The sequence below is a fragment of the Natator depressus genome, chromosome 6 (genome assembly GCF_965152275.1).
Source record: "Natator depressus isolate rNatDep1 chromosome 6, rNatDep2.hap1, whole genome shotgun sequence".
Classification (NCBI taxonomy): domain Eukaryota; kingdom Metazoa; phylum Chordata; order Testudines; family Cheloniidae; genus Natator; species Natator depressus.
Genome location: NC_134239.1, coordinates 59,206,644 through 59,223,134, shown reverse-complemented (window position 1 = coordinate 59,223,134; position 16,491 = coordinate 59,206,644). Strand labels below are relative to the sequence as shown.

Genomic DNA, 16,491 nt, shown 5'->3' with positions numbered 1-16,491 from the left:
CACACTTGTCACATGCACAGAGTGCTTGAGTTGCTTTTTAAAGAGCTCCCCTTTTGATCAGTGCCTCCCTTTTTGAGAGGGGAGGGAAGCCGTTAGCTTTGTATAGTTGGATAGCTTAGTTATTTATTGATGTGCATGCTGTGCTGCTGGGTTTGAGACTCCACTGCGCTAAAAAGTTTTAGGAATCATGTATCCTTGGAAACTGATCCCAAGAAGCTAAACTTGCTGCATTTGAATACCTCTTGAGATCCTTTATGGATTAATCAGTCATTCTGTCCCAAGTGGCCTGGGTGATTAAGTCTTGCTGCCAGCGGGGAGAGTATGAGGATAGTAGGGAGAAATTAATCTGCTAACTCCTGCTGTAACATGAGGGGATTGTGCTGGGTTTTTTAAAGCTACGGCTTCTGGCATTCAGCTGCTCCATGCTAAAGAAACTCACTAGTGCTCTGGTGGCTGATGAAAATCAAAACTGCTCAGAGGGTTGGAGACATAGAAACATTCTTGGGATGCTTAGCTGCCCTGCAGTTCCCATTTTCCTTTTCCTCCCCACTTTCTTTGCTACTGTCTGTAGCTGCCCATTCCTCTTTTGATCAGTGTGCTCCCAGGTGAGAGCAGCTTAAGGAAAAGCTTATTCCTGCCTTGTCCCTCTCTCCCTTTTTTATTCTGTTTAAATTGTGTTGTCCCATAACTTGGGCTTCCAGTTCCCTTTTTCCTCTTCCTGACTACTACTTCTGTTTGCAGTCCCTGAGTAATATTGTGCGGGGTAAAATGATAGTTCCAAAACCTTTTCCTGGGGTGCTGATGTCTGGCAGGCAGGCGGTCCATTGAGATCACAACAGAGAGTGCTGCCGAACAGAAGGCAGTTTATATCTCCTTGTGGTGTTTATAAAAAAAAAAAAAAAAAAAAAAGCCTATTTTAGCAAGTTGGGCTTGAAGCGTCTCCTAGTGTGCGCAGAGTTAATCTTCATCACTGAGGCATTGATTGACAATCTGGAGGATGTTAATGTGTGATTCTCCCTGTGAGCAGGGGAGGAGAGTGGAAATTGCAGTTTCTTTGCTAATTGTACTTTAGATGTCATTTGTGACAATTTCATGTTGTCTAGACAGAGATTGTGGAGCAATTGCTTCAACAGAGCCTAGTGTTAGCCTGCTATGGATCTGGGCAGCACTAGGGGGGAAGGGAGCTCAGTGCTCCAGAAGGGACACTTGAATCAAGCATTGCCAAGTGAAGGGTTTCAAGAGGAGGTGCAACCTGAATTTTTGTGTGAAAATGTCAGACTGTTTGTTTAGTGGCTAGTACTTGTTGCAGCTGCTGTTCCTTCAGGGATCATCTTTTTCTACCTATAACAGAATTACTAGTAATGCTGTTAGCACTGACAGTACTTTGGACTGCTTTGGCCCCTCTGTTAATAATGAAAATAAACCCAATCTTTGTCTCCTAGACTAGGTCTTCCAAGGGGCAGCTGTTTCTGACCAAGGGATCATTAATTTCTGCTTTCAGGTTCCCAGTGTTGGGCATATTCTAAAGGGGGTGGTGGTGAGTGATCCATTAGTCCATTATGTGGATTTAAGGTCTGGAGTTTAAATTCTAAGGACTATGAAAGTGTATCATTTTAAAAGCAGGCACCACAGTCTTCTTGGGGATTGTAGGTAACAATATTAGTGTCGCAGACCATGGAGGCATTATTGATGATGATGATAACAGTGCCTTAATTATTGGACCCATTTATCTGGCTATGAAAATAAATGCTAAACTGCAAGTTGGTCCTCAGGGCTTTAGCTTGGAACAAATTATTTTAACTAATAAAACAAATCGCTTTGACATTAGTGGTTTTAGGTGCAGGGCATCTCTGCCATCCTTATTTACATTGATGTCAAGAGCACACTTTTATCACTCTTGATACTCTGACAGGACAAAGTTACAAGGTAACCAAAAACCAGTGCTGAAGCTTAAAATCAACCACTGGTCATGGCAACTGAACTTTATACATGGCATTTGGATGTGGCCTTAGAGTGCATGTAGGGAAGGCAGGTGGGTCTGAGACATGATGATAACCAGGGTGGTTTTGCTATCCCTAAATTCAGAAGGCTTTACCTTTTGGAGGAACATGCTGGTACTTGATGACTGTTCTTTGAATTAATCCATGCAGATAATCTTCGAGACTACTGCAGATTCTCTGAGAATGCTCAGTGGAGTGCATGTGACATTCCTTACCTGGGGGGAGGAGAGAGCCAGGGGCTGAGGTTGTTGGTTTTTTGTTTTTTGTTTTGTTTTTTTTTGGGGGGGGGGGGGGGGGAAGGGATGCTACAGTGCTCAGAGGTGACACCATGCAGCAGTGGCAGGAATTGTGGCTTCTTTGGGAACTGAGTTATGTGCTCTTCAGGAGAAATAACAGAACTTGAATCTCTGGAAAAGCAACCCAGTGCCTAGGTAACTCTGCATTCATTTAAAAAAAAAAAAAAAAACGAGGAGTCCTTGTGGCACCTTAGAGACTAACAGGTTTATTTGGGCATAAGCTTTCGTGGGCTAGAACCCACTGTATCAGATGTATGAAGTAAAAGATACAGGAGCAGGTATAAATACAAGAAAGGATGTGGGTTGCTTTACCAAGTGTTAGGTCAGTCTAACGAGGTAAATCAATTAACAGCAGGATACCAAGGGAGGAGAAATAACTTTTGAAGTGGTAAGAGAGTGCCCATTACAGACAGTTGACAAGGAGGTGTGAGTAACAGTAGGGGGAAATTTAGTCTTGGGGAAATTAAGTTTAGGTTTTGTAATGACCCAACCACTCCCAGTCTTTATTCAGGCCTAATCTGATGGTATCTAGTTTGCAAATTAATTCCAGTTCTGCAGCTTCACTTTGGAGTCTGTTTTTGAAGGGGGTTTTTTGTTGAAAAATTGCCACTTTGAGGTCCGTTATTGAGTGACCAGAGAGATTGAAGTGTTCTCCTACTGGTTTTTGAATGTTCTGATTCCTGATGTCCGATTTGTGTCCACCTGGTGAAGTGAAGAAACAGATTGACAGAGCCAGAAGGGTACCGAGAAGTCACCTACTACAAGACAGGCCCAACAAAGAAAGTAACAGAGCACCACTAGCCGTCACCTACAGCCCCCAACTAAAACCTCCCCAGCGCATCATCAAGAATCTACGACCTATCCTGAAGGGTGACCCCTCACTCTCACAGATGTTGGGAGACAGGCCAGCCCTCGCTTACAGACAGACCCGCAACCTGAAGCAAATACTCACCAGCAACTACACACCACACAACAAAAACACCAACCCAGGGACCAAACTCTGCTACAAACCTTGGTGCCAATTCTGTCCACATATCTATTCAAGGGACACCATCATAGGACCTAACCACATCAGCCACACCATCCGGGGCTCGTTCACCTGCACATCTACCAATGTGATATATGCCATCATGTGCTAGCAATGCCCCTCTGCCATGTACATTGGTCAAACTGGACAGTCTCTACGCAAAAGAATAAATGGACACAAATCTGACATCAGGAATCCTAACATTCAAAAACCAGTAGCAGAACACTTCAATCTCTCTGGTCACTCAATAACGGACCTCAAAGTGGCAATTCTTCAACAAAAAAAAGTCAAAAATAGACTCTAACGTGAAGCTGCAGAACTGGAATTAATTTGCAAACGAGATACCATCAGATTAGGCCTGAATAAAGACTGGGAGTGGTTGAGTCATTACAAAACCTAAACTTAATTTCCCAAAACTAATTTCTCCCTACTGTTACTCACACCTCCTTGTCAACTGTCTGTAATGGGCACTCTCTTACCACTTCAAAAGTTATTTCTCCTCCCTTGGTATCCTGCTGTTAATTGATTTGTCTCGTTAGACTGACCTCACACTTGGTAAAGCAACTCACATCTTTTCATGTATTTATACCTGCTCCTGTATTTTCCACTCCATGCATCTGATGAAGTGGGTTCTAGCCCACGAAAGCTTATGCCCAAATAAATTTGTTAGTCTCTAAAGTGCCACAAGGACGCCTCGTTTTTTGGGTTTTTTTTTTTTGTTTTTGCTGATACAGACTAACCACTGAAACCTGTCAGCATTTATTGTGAGTCTGTGAAACCTTGGATTCTCTTGAATTCCTCTGATAATTTAAAGCAGAGATGTCAATTTTAAAACCATAATAGAGGTTTGGTTTGAGAACACAATTATCTTGAAGAGCCTAAGTGTTTAGCTTAATCACTATCAAGCCTAGGCAGACAGCAAGGCAACAGGAAATCTGCCCTGCTGTGCAAATTCAGTGAAGTTTACATTGCAGCATTTTTCTCTCTTTTCTGTGGTTGACAGAACATAGAGCCACTGGTACTCTCTAATATTAGCTAGTCCAGGATGGTTAATGGACAGTTTCCAGCCAATAAGCTATTCCCTGGTCTGACACATCCATGCTATGACCAGACAGTGCTGCATTTGGGAGGGTCATTGTCTCAGCTTTTCCATCATGGTTGATTGGAGGCTGCTGGTTTTGGGGAGCTCTGTGTAAGCAAGGTGTTTTGGTGGTGGTGGTGGTGGTGTGGTTTTTGTTTTTTGTTTAAGAACAACGAAAAACCCATAAACAGATAACTAGTGTAGGCTTTCTGGTGTCCTGTGGCCTGACTTCCGAGCAAGGGAATCAGTGAGGGGCAGTAAACAAACACGGTTTGTCCATGTCAAGAGCATCTTCCAGCCCTGTATGAGCCCCTTAGAATAGGGTGGCAGAAATTCCTGACAGACTGCTAAAGCAGCATCCGTGATTACAGGCCTGGCTACTTTGGACTGCTTGCGATCTGCAGCTCTCTCTTGAGACATCCATGCAGGAGTGAGTCCATTTGGGAGTTCTTCCATCCATATAATGGGACTCTTGTATGCTTTGAATCTTTATATGGCAAAAATTTATGCCAGCTATCACTGGCCCTGTTTGTACAGTCCCATGCATGTCTATAGCAATGAATCAGTCATACAAATAATCTCAGGTGATATAAGGAAGCAGGAGACATGGAGCTGGTCACTTACAGACATTAACATTTTTGCTTTTATTTCTAGGAGGCTTCTGGAGTCTTCCCTCATTTCGTTATCACGCTATGATGGAGCAGGGTCCCGGGAGCACCCAATCTACCCAGATCCAGCCAGGTGAGGACTAAGTACAATCCAGATTCAGTCCAGTTTCACTGCCAGAAGCACTACTGCTGTGGCAGCAGCGTATACTGAGCCCCTTGGGAATAGTACTGGTATCTGATCCATCTCACCCTTTATGGCGCATAACTGTGGAGATAACCATAGTGTTGGGTTTGGAGAGTCCCATGCCCTTTGTTGACGTTTTGACGAGCCCCTTCCACACTACCTTTCAGGTACAAAGAGCCTGTTATTGTGTGAGGGTCTTGGTCAAGGTTGGATTTAACCCCATTTGGGAAAGGGAACCTCTTCCTTCTCTCTGTCTACATCTGTGTCAGATGAATCGAGTGGAGGGAAAGACTCCATACAACCGAACGCAGATCTGAGGTTCTTAAGGAGCCTGGAGGATGACCTTATGATTCAGAAAGCTGATAATTCAAACCAGAAGAGAAGCCACCCTGGATCTGCTGCTTGACTAATAGGAAGGGACCAAGTAAGGATGTGAAAATAATAGGATAGGTTGGAGCCAATGATAGCAACCTATTTGGATGCAACATAGTAAGGTGAGGGGATGTAGAGAGTGCAGAGGAGGATCATCCTGGATTTTAGGAAAGCAAATATTTGGGAAATTAAACTAAGAAATTTAAGTAAAGGTGTTGGAAGTATTGTAATGCATGAATGTAGGAGAAGGCTAGAGAATCCCTAGATGCCATAGAATACAATGGCTCTAAAAAACAAAAATACAGACAAGGAGACTGGTGTGACTTTGAGGGCATGGCTCAAAGATCTGAGTATGAAGAAACCTAACAAAATATGGAAATAAAAGACAATATGTGGTCAAGTCTTGGGGGTAAATAATAAAGGAATGATGAGTTAATGCTGCTGAAGCGGGTAAGAGTCTTAAGAAGGGAACTTACAAACATATATTGGGGGGGAAAATACTACAGAGGAAGCAGGCTCATCAATAAATGAGTGATGAAATCAATGATAAATCTGATAAATCTGTATCTCCACAAGAAGGGGGGGGGGAGAAAAGGCCTATTCTGAGAGCCTTGTAAATGTAACTGTTGATGAAAGCAGGTGAGAGAATACTTGGAAAAATTTAACCTATCCACATGTGTGAGTCTGAATGGCACGACCTAGGGTGCTAAGTGTGTTGGCTAACAAAAAGCAAACCACTGAAAATTATTTCTGAAAAGTCCCGAAACGCTGACATTAGAGAGAGAAACATGTGCAGTGCTGTTTAGCCCACGGAGATGTTGATAGGTGAAGGTATTTTGGAGAACTTAAAAAAAAATCAAATGTGGCAGAATTGTCAAAACCAGAAAGGAGTAATTTCTGCCCATACTGCTTAGCATATCAAGAAAGCAACAGATGGGGTAGTGTGACCCACAGAGAGAAGCTGTCAAAAGTGTGTAATGGAACCATGAGCAATAAGCGGCATTGGAGGTTTATAAAGACTAAATTGTGACAAATGTGATCAGTTTTGGAAGGAATTAGCAAAGCTAATGACTGAGAATTCGGCAGCTATATCATCATCTGGTATAGCTACTCATGAAACCTTTGACACTGTCATGTGAACTGAAGTTGGGTTAAAGGAACCCTATGCAAAGGGAAACAGTCAGTGGGAATGTACTGAGCTTAAGTGTCCAGTGAGTTGCTGCAGGAGCTGAGTTTAATGTCAATATTTTCATGATCTGGAAGAGAGATTAAATCTGCATGTTGTTACTGCAGATGATGCTAACTTGAGAGGTTTGGCATTCCCCAGTAAAGAGAGTAACATAAGCGAAATTGAAAAAAGGCAGTGTCCACACAAGGAGTTATACTGGTATAATACCTGTACAATTACAGCAATAAATCTCCCTGTGTAGACAAGGTTAGTAAAATGGGTAAGGACTTAAAATACACATCTTATCCCAGAAAAATATAAGAGCATTTATGCATCTCTGGGAAGCTAATTTGAAATCCCAGCATTCAATGGGAGGGAGATGCTGTGGAAAGACTCGAGGATAAAAGAGGCAGTAAATGATTATAAGCCTATAATTCAACATGGTGTCAAAAATATGACTGAGTCCACTGCCACAAAACCTTCATGAACTATGAGCTTTCATTCTGGAGTGTGGGCTGAGGGCTAGTGTTTCTCTGAGGCTCTGAATGTTGCCATCACTCTTGCGTGATTGAAAACCAGAAAGATGCTGACAAATGTATCAAATGTGTGTTAGAGGGCTGATGAAAGTGGCTAAAGGGGGGCTGGAGGGATTTATTTATAAGGAAAGATTAAAATTAAATGTTAGGAATACATGGGGCAACAGAAAACTTAATCTAAATATGTGGGAATTTCCTAACAGTGAGCACTATTAGGTGCAATGTGGAAGACACCCCATTGACTGGAACACCTAAATCCAGAGTGGCTCTCTGGGAGATGAGTCTTAGGCTATGTTTACACTACGCACCTTTTAATGACACAATTGTGCCGCTACAGCCAGGCCGCTAAAAGGTGCGCAGTGTAGCTGCTGTTTGTCGGCAGGAGAGAGCTCTCTCGCCAACAAAAAACTTCCACCCCCAACGAGCAGCAGGAGCAGCTTTGTCGGCGGGAGCGTGCTCCTGCCGACAAAGCTCTGTTCATACCGGTGCTTGTTGGCGGTAAAAATTTTGTTGCTCAGGGGACGGAGGGGGTGTTTTTCACACCTTTGAACAACAAAAGTTTTACTGACGAAAGTCCAGAGTAGGCAAAGCCTAATTGATCTTTTCCGTGTTGAATTTTTGTAACATGTGACAGAAGGTACAGCTGTTCCAGGTATCTGTTACACTAGGGAACAAAATCAAGTGCAGTTTTCATCTTGGAAACAATTTTTAATACCAGTTCTTGCTCTCACCACGTGGAACATTGAGGGCTGTAAGTAGTGGTGGAAGTTTTAAGTGTGAGAATTGGGATTATAAGGATCTACTGGAGGAAAAGGCCAGTGTTGAGATTAACCTGTGTTCAATTAATAGCAGATCCTTCTCCCCTGCAAAGGATTAGGTGCATGGATCCATCAACTGGAGCTGAAAGTTTGAGTGGGGTTAAGGGTATGATCATTGCATAGCTTCCCTCAGGTTTATTGGTTATGCTCGTCCAAAGGGCATCCTTTGAGACAATGGGATCTTTCCAGTTTCCCCTAAACGTTCCTAGAAATGTAGGGGAAGTTATTTCCATGGATTGCAGTTGAGTATGCTGCAGAATCTTCTGATGTTGCAACAAGAGGTCTGAGCCTACCAGATGCATCCTACAAAACAGTGGAAAAGTTACTCGAAGCAGAGATGGAATTAAATAACTTTAATAAAAATAAATAAATAAATACACAAGCTGTGTCTTGTCTCTAGGGGAGGTTTAAAAACTTCAACCACACTTTAAAGAATTTCAGTTCAAGGTGATTCTGTTTGATTTAGATTTTTAGGTTGCACCCACCACTTGTTGTATGAGGAGTGGTGCTTGGTTTGAATGAATAGTGTAGGATATGGAATGAGACAAGGAAAATGTGGATCACTTTGAAGCTATGTTTCAAAATTCCCAGGAATCTTATGATGAAGTTGAAAGGGCCTGTCCTCTGTTTAGATGGTCTCATTGGTTGGACTTCAAGGTCAGCTTGGCTATTAAGTCCTTTCCCTGGACTTCCAGATTTACTAAGACAATAGAAAAGGAAAGGAAAGCAGCAAGGGAATTGCTGCCCTAGGACAGGTGCTCTTTGATGGCAGCTATGCTAGTACAGCTTGAAATAAGGATGTTCATATTAATATCCCAGCTAGACCGTTTTACCTGGACTCTGTCTCTCCAAGCAGCTACATGTCAGACTGTATGTAGTAGAAAACACTCCAAGAAAATTTAAGTTGCTGGAGCAGTTACTATGGGTAGGACTGTGGTGTTGTCTATTCAGCAGGTCTGAATGTTGACCGTGATGAGTTGGGTTGCTTACATGCAATATGTCCTTCTCTGCTCAGGAACCATGGAAGACACAGGAGCAGCAGTTAGTGCCTGGTACCTAGCTTTGCCTCAGTTCAAATGGGTGGGCATGTATCTGTAGCACAATCTGCAAGATAATTGGCAATATGTGAGATCACTAGAATGAGTAGTCTGTGGTTGCTCACTTGCAGTTATTCTTTATTGCCAAAGCTGAAGAGGCCTCCTGGTTTCCTTGTTTTTCGATTGTCTTTCGCTCTGTTCCCTCAAGCAGGCAATAGGCATAGAACAAGAGGGTTAACCCATGAAGGGGAGATATTTCATTATGTGGAACAGCTGCTGCTGGGAAGGTGTATTCCTACTTTCCTATTGACAGGTTTCAGAGTAGCAGCCATGTTAGTCTATATCCTCAAAAAGAAAAGGAGTACTCGTGGCACCTTGGAGACGAACAAATTCATTTGAGCATAAGCTTTCGTGAGCTACAGCTCACTTCATCGGATGCATTCAGTGGAAAATACACTGGGGAGATTTATATACACAGAGAACGTGAAACAATGGGTGTTATCATACACACTGGTCACTCTCGTTAAAGTGTGTATGGTAACACCCATTGTTTCATGTTCTCTGTGTATATAAATCTCCCCACTGTATTTTCCACTGAATGCATCCGATGAATTGAGCTGTAGCTGACGAAAGCTTATGCTCAAATAAATTTGTTAGTCTCTAAGGTGCCACGAGTACTCCTTTTTCTTTTTACTTTCCTGTTGTAGACTGGTATTCCCATGCTTCCATCAGGCTGACTTTGAGAATAACCATGAAGTGCTGGAAGCCATACCACAGAACCTTGATAACAGACAGAGGAGGTTTTGGGACCTGCTCTGCTGATCTAATGGTACTTGCAGGGTTGACAACAGAGTAGAAACTGTAAATCAGTTACTTAATTAAAATATACATTGATGGCTGAGTCTTGTGTACTAATGGAAGCAAGTCCATCAGCTTTAAACAGCTCTGCTGTCAGCAACAGGGAGCGGGAAGTTACTCTGCTTCTGGGCAGCTTGGGGCTGGGGACATGAAAGTGCAAGTGTAATTCTCCCTTGGTCAGAAGGAGTGCCTAGTGTTACTTTAGCGATCCTTCAGGTATTTTCAGGAAGAGAGACCAGAGTTCCTTCAGCAGGTGGAGAGTTTTCCAGAAAACAAGGGGAGGGAGGGATGCTTGGAGAATCCTCATTCTGAAAAGAAGTAGTCTTCCCTAGGATCTTGATTGCCCATTTATCTACATGGCCAGACTGGTTAGACTTCTGTGGGTTGTAACCAAGGACTTTGTATTGCCTAGTAATCCCTCCCTGCATGCTCACTTCTCTCTTTAGGGAGCAGTATCTTTGAACTTTTGCTTTAGTGCCAACTAAAGCAAGTGTTTGATGCTATTCAGATCCTTCTCCTCTAGGTTCTTCATCGGTCAGCACCATTGCTCCATGCTGTAGTCTTTGTTAGAGTGTGCTGCTTGAGGCTGAATTCTGCACTGCCAAAATTGGCCTCAGGGTTCACAGTCAGCAGCTTTAACAATTGTTGTCACACATCCAGCAATGCAGTCTCTCAGTCTGTGCCATCTGTGTTGGTAATCGGATTCCATTCACTGCAAGCATCTGTGTGATCCATATGCACCTCATGTACTGAGTTAATTTGGTTCCTGTGGTGTCAAAAGTAGTCTGTCTTGTGAACTGCTACAAAGTTTGTGTGTTGCTAGGGGGCTCTGACAGAATACATCTCTTTATTCACATCCTATATGCTATTGTAATCATCTTTGTACAAGTAGGCCTTGTAGGATAACATTTGAAAACTCAAAATTTGCTGGTCAATGTTGTCCTGGTAAAATGTGTGGCAACATTGTATGTGAAGTTATAAGATTCCCCTGTATGGTGTTAACCATGTTCCAAACCAGACAGCCCTGCCCAAACAGAAGTTGGCAAAAAGGTCTGTCCTAAACAAAGGAATGTGTGCTCTGCTTAGTTTGCATTTAAGCAGTAAGCACTGCCTTCAAGCAGGAAGGGAAGACAAAGGAAGTTCAAACAGGTGAAACAACCAGCTCCTGGTTCTTGGATGAAAATGTTTTTCAAGAGGGGGACTGAAACTATAAAAAGGAGGGACAAATACCCCAAGGGACCCTCTCTTTCTTTCTGCCCATCACATTCACTGCATTTGAAGAGACAAAGGAAGCAGGTGTTAGACTCTGTGGGAGAGATTCTGATTTGAGAATTTGGTCACTAATCTGCTGGAGCATGAGCTGAGAAACTTTGCTTGACTCGAATACAGTTTGTTAGGCATTAGTAAACATTTTATCTTTATTTTTCTTGTAACCATTTCTGACTTTTACGCCTCGTTACTTATACTCACTTAAAATCTCTCTTTGTAGTTAATCAATTTATTTTACTGTTTTATCTAATCCAGTATGTTCAAGTTGAAGTATCTCGGTAACAAGTTGTGTACATATTATTTCCTTTAAAGAAATAACAAACTTAATAGGAATAACTAATTTAATATATTTGTACTGTCCAGGAGAAGGCTGGGCAGTACAGGACATAGGTTTCTGAGGGAAAATCTGGAACTGGGAGTTTGTTGGGGTCACCAAGTCATAATTTTTAAGGCTGTTAAGAGCCAAGATGTGGCTGTCTGGCTCCAGCACATGCACAGACATAGCTGGGAGTGACTTACATGTGGTGACTGTTTGAGAGCAACAAGGCATTGTAAAGGGCACCCCAGATTACAGGGCAGGGGTGACACAGCTACTCATTAGTCTGGATTTTACTCTGGTATGTCTAAGGTGCTTATCTGTTTTTTTTGTCACTGGCCTGTTAGAGATATGGGTGGGGAATACAGACATGAACTAATGTTTAGCTTGCTGTTGTACTGGCTTTAGCAAAGGACTGGCTGAATCTAGTAATCAGGGTGTCTTAAGAGACCTATACAGAGAAGATAGGACAAATAAGAGCAGTTGTTGCCTCACCAGCCTATTGCTTCTCATTTTTTTCTGCACTGAGGACATATAGGACACAGACAAATGGGGAAGCCCACCAGTAACGTTTTGTGAGGTTTTGTTAAAAAAAGTTGTTCATCTTGGATATATTTTAAGATTAAAACCCAGTAGTTTTCCGGTTTAGCCATGTTCTTTGCTGTTGGCTGAGACTCTTGGTGTCAAAGGGTTTGGGATCACAGCAGGAGTGGTGCATGATGGATCAGTTTCTTCAGTTCTCCATTGATGTGTCTCTTTGAATTGAAATTTCCTTGGGAGCAGTCAGTGCCAGGCAGTGAGGCAGATTACCTGGGGTGTGTAAGGGTGAGGGGTCTTCTTGGAAAGATGCACTTTTGCTGCAATGGGGAAGCCTCTGACAAAGGGCTATAGCAATCCATCTCTCAAAATCGTCTCAAATGTGGTTCTGCTCTGAATTGTGGCTTTGTGGGCTGGGGATATATGGGAAGCACCATAACCGATCTGTTTCCTATGTTTGCTGCTGGTGATAGCAGAAAGAACTGAATAGGTCTCAAAATTACTAAGAGGTCTCAAAATGTAATTGTAAACAGGGAATCATCATCAAGCAGATGTATTTGTGGGACACCTCCTCCCAGAGGGATCAGTTCTTGGTTCTATGATGTTTAACATTTTTATCAATGATTTGGGAAAAAACAAAAACATCACTGATAAATGATCACAAATGATCCAAAAATTGGGCAAATGATGAATAAGGAAGAGGACAGGTCACTGATACTGAGCAACCTGGATCCCTTGGAAGGCTGGGAGCAAGCAAACTATGCGTTTTAATATGGCTGAATGTAAATGTCTACATCTAGGAACAGAGAAAATAGGCCATACTTACAAGATAGGGACCCTGTCCTGGGATGCAGTGACTGAAAAAGATTTGTAAGTTGTTGTGGATAATCAGCTGAACATTCAGTGTTGTGACTAAAAGGGCTAATGCAATCCTTGGCTACATAAACAGGGGTATCTCAAGTAGGAGTAGTGAGGTTATTTTACCTCTTCATTTGGTACTGGAATACCATTGCTGGAATACTGTGTCTGGTTTGGTGTCCACAATCTAAGAAGGATGTTGATAAATTGAAGAGGGTTCAGAGAAGAGCCACAAGAATGATTAAAGGATTAGAAAACCAGCCCTATAGTGACAGACTCCAGGAGCTAAGTATGTTTAGCTTAACAAAGAGAATGTTAGGGGATGACTTGAGTACAGTCTCTAAGTACCTACATGGGGAACAAATATTTGATGATAGGCTCTTCAATCTAGCAGAGAAGGGTATAACTCGATCCCGTGATTGGAAGTTGAAGCTAGACAGAGTGGAAATAAGGTGTGACTTTTTTTAGCAGTGAAGGTAATCAGCCAGTGGAACAGGTTGTGGTAGACTCTGCATCGCTGGCAATTTTAAAATCAAGATTGGATATTTTTCTGAAAATGTTCTGGAAGCTTTTGAGGGGAGGTTCTCTGACTTGTGTTATACAGGATGTCAGGCTAGATGATCACAATGGTCTCTTTTGGCCTTGGAACCTATGAATAATTCTCACTAAATTTTATTCCTGTCAGAACCTGCACAGTTCTGGGAGAGTGAGCTGGAGTTTCTTGTGGTCTGTGTATCAATAACAAAATTGTTAATTCAGTTCCGATTACCAGGGCACATTTTGCCATTTGTTGCACCTGTGCTCTCCCCATACAGAACATAATAGGATTGAGCAATGTAATTTAAGGCAGAGTTTGACTTGCAGAATCTTATTACTGGTGGGGATGCCTATTCCAGAAAGAACCTAGCTTGACTCTTATTTTGTGGTGAATGTGTAGTGCTGGCAGTTAGACAACCCAGTTTTGTATTTGTAAACTGAGTACAGTTGATCTGGAACCAGAAACAATGAGCCCCAGGAGGATATTTTTCAATCTTTTTCAGAGTGGAAGTGCACTTTAGTCTGCACTATAACATTAGAGCCGTTGTCTCAATTTCCCGTCTCCTATTCCTAGTGCATTTGCACTAGAAATGAGGTTTTTACCTCCCCATCCATAGGCGCAGAAACTATGGGTGTGGGGGGTGCTGCAGCACCCCCAGGCTGCTGGCCCCAAGCGCCTGGGCTCCCGGCTGCCAGTCTTAACTCTGGGGTGTGTGTTGGGGGGTGGTTGGACAGTGGCAAAGGGGTTGGCTTTCAGCACCCCCACTATTAAAAATGTTCCAGTGCCACTTTCCCCATCCCATTAAAATAAATACATTCCAATGAGTGCATGAGGATTTTTCCTTCCATGATTCAGCGGGATGAGAGAGGCTGGAAGTGCAAAGTGAACTTTAAGGGCATAGGAGACACTTCTGAATTGCACTAGTTAAAATCTGAGCACAGTTCATTCAGGGCAGCCAGTGCAGACCAGGCAAAGAGTGAGACTCTAATCCCAAATAGTCAAGAGTTCGGTTCTAATCCTAAACAGGCATTTTTATAAACAGATAACTATCTCCCTAGCATACTAAGTATTTGAGGTGTTAAAGGTTTGTACCCCTAGTAAATCTTTGTACTAGAAAAATCACATGTACATGTATATGCATGTGCACAGGAAACGCAAGAAGAGAAGGGAGAACATATCTTTCTTCACCAAGGAATTAGGGGATATTGACACATAATTGTTGATGCAGACCAAGGCCAAACTGCAGATGAGCAGGAATTAAGGTAAGCCTTCCTATCTGAGTGCAAGGCAGCTGGCCCCGCTTCTGTTGCGGTGTTTTTTAAACTATTTATTTAGGAAGTATTAACAGCATACAGATCCTTGCCATATAACTATCAGAAACAAAACAATAATCATTACAACAGTGAGCTTTTGTTTAAAGAGACATTATACAGGAATATAGTCATCAGATCGCTTTAGTTAACGGCATTATCATATTACAAAATGAGCATCATTACAACACACAAGGCTTCTTAACATGAAGGCATCCATCTGAGTTGGTAAATGCAGTGGTTAGCTGATGAGATTGCCCTCACTGAGTGAAACCTCAGCCCTTCTGTTTGCAAAGTGAGACAGCTGTTGAGCTTTGACGCCATTTGGCACACGTGTGAATATCCTGCTTTTTGGTGAGTGGCACTGTTCATCTACTGTGGTCTCTGAAGTGACCCTTCTGCTTACCCCAGTGACTTATGTAATTAGCCCCCTCTTCTGGATCAAGTGCTGCAGGAAGAAATCTGGATTATGACTGTTCGATTAGATATTGAATGACATATATTGGCCACTAAAAGTTGTGTGGTGTTGGCCTCCTGAGATTGTCTAATCAAGCATATGTAGAGAGAAAAGCAGGCTGGTATCAAGTAGGGAGTGTTGGAGAGTACAGATCACTAGAGCTAGTCTGTCATGTGGAAGGGTGACTCAAGACCCTAGTTGTCTCACTGGTCTTCCCAGTGAAAAGAGAATTTCATTGCTAGGCTCAGCTAAAGGAGATTTCTTCTGGCCAGCTATTAATGTGGTATTGACTACTAGGACATAGTCATTTCCCTGTCCATCTGTAACAGGTGCTAGTTATGTGCAGAAGCATTTATGTATGCTCAGGATTTATGGTATGGCAGTGGGGGGACTGCTAGGCACAGGTGAATAGACATTGGTTTCTCATTATTTCTTTCATACTCTTCGATATCCCAAAGTGCTTTACAATAACAAGAACGTATATTCCAGGAGTGTAGCAACTCCTATTAGTCTCCATCTACAGACTGTTCACAGCCTAGGTTGATAAAATCTGTTTGATTATTGACCAGGTCATTAGAATTTAGTTCCTTGGGACTAAATTCTAAAGGGCCTTCAACAAAGTATTTGTTTGTAGCTCTTCGTGAAAAATTAAGTTCCTCCTGTACCTTGTATTGTGGAGACTAGCAGCAGGCACAGACCTCTGCTTAACGTCTCATCTGAAGGTTGCTGCTGCCTTTCCCCTCAGAACTGATTAACAGGTCCTTATTGTGAATGGCCTTGGTTCTTGATGGTTGTTCAGAGCCCTCTGCTGAAATTAGTTGGCTGAGGTGATGATAAATCAGGGGTTCTCAACTTGGGGGTCGGGACCCCTCAGGGGGGTCATGAGGGTATTACATTGGGGGTCGTGAGCTATCATTCTCTACCCCAAATCCTGTGTTGCCTCCAGAATTTATAATGGTGTTAAATATATTAAAAGTGTTATTAATTTATAAGAGGGGGTCGCACTCAGAGGCTTCCTATGTGAAAGGGGTCACCAGCACAAAAGTTTGAGAACTATTGTGGTAAATGAAAGAGCATGTTCCAAGGAATCTGAAGAAACAGTGTCTGTTAACCATCAGTGGTGCTGTCTGCAGATACTGTTGTCTGTCTCCCCAGCAGGAGAATGAGGTGGAAGGCTTATCTTTAAAGGGGAAGTTTCCTTGCACTCTTCTCCATTGCTCT

At 42.5% G+C, this 16,491-nt stretch overlaps 1 protein-coding gene across 4 annotated transcripts in view; it reads left to right on the top strand.

Moving 5' to 3' along the window:
* AMBRA1 (autophagy and beclin 1 regulator 1) overlaps positions 1-16,491 on the top strand; it is a 193,648-nt gene that overhangs the window by 50,831 nt on the left and 126,326 nt on the right. For all 4 annotated transcript variants that reach the window (XM_074955368.1, XM_074955370.1, XM_074955367.1 and 1 more), the window contains one exon: positions 5,059-5,145. In XM_074955368.1, coding sequence (XP_074811469.1) covers positions 5,059-5,145 — 87 coding nt within the window. The remainder of the gene's footprint in view (positions 1-5,058; positions 5,146-16,491) is intronic.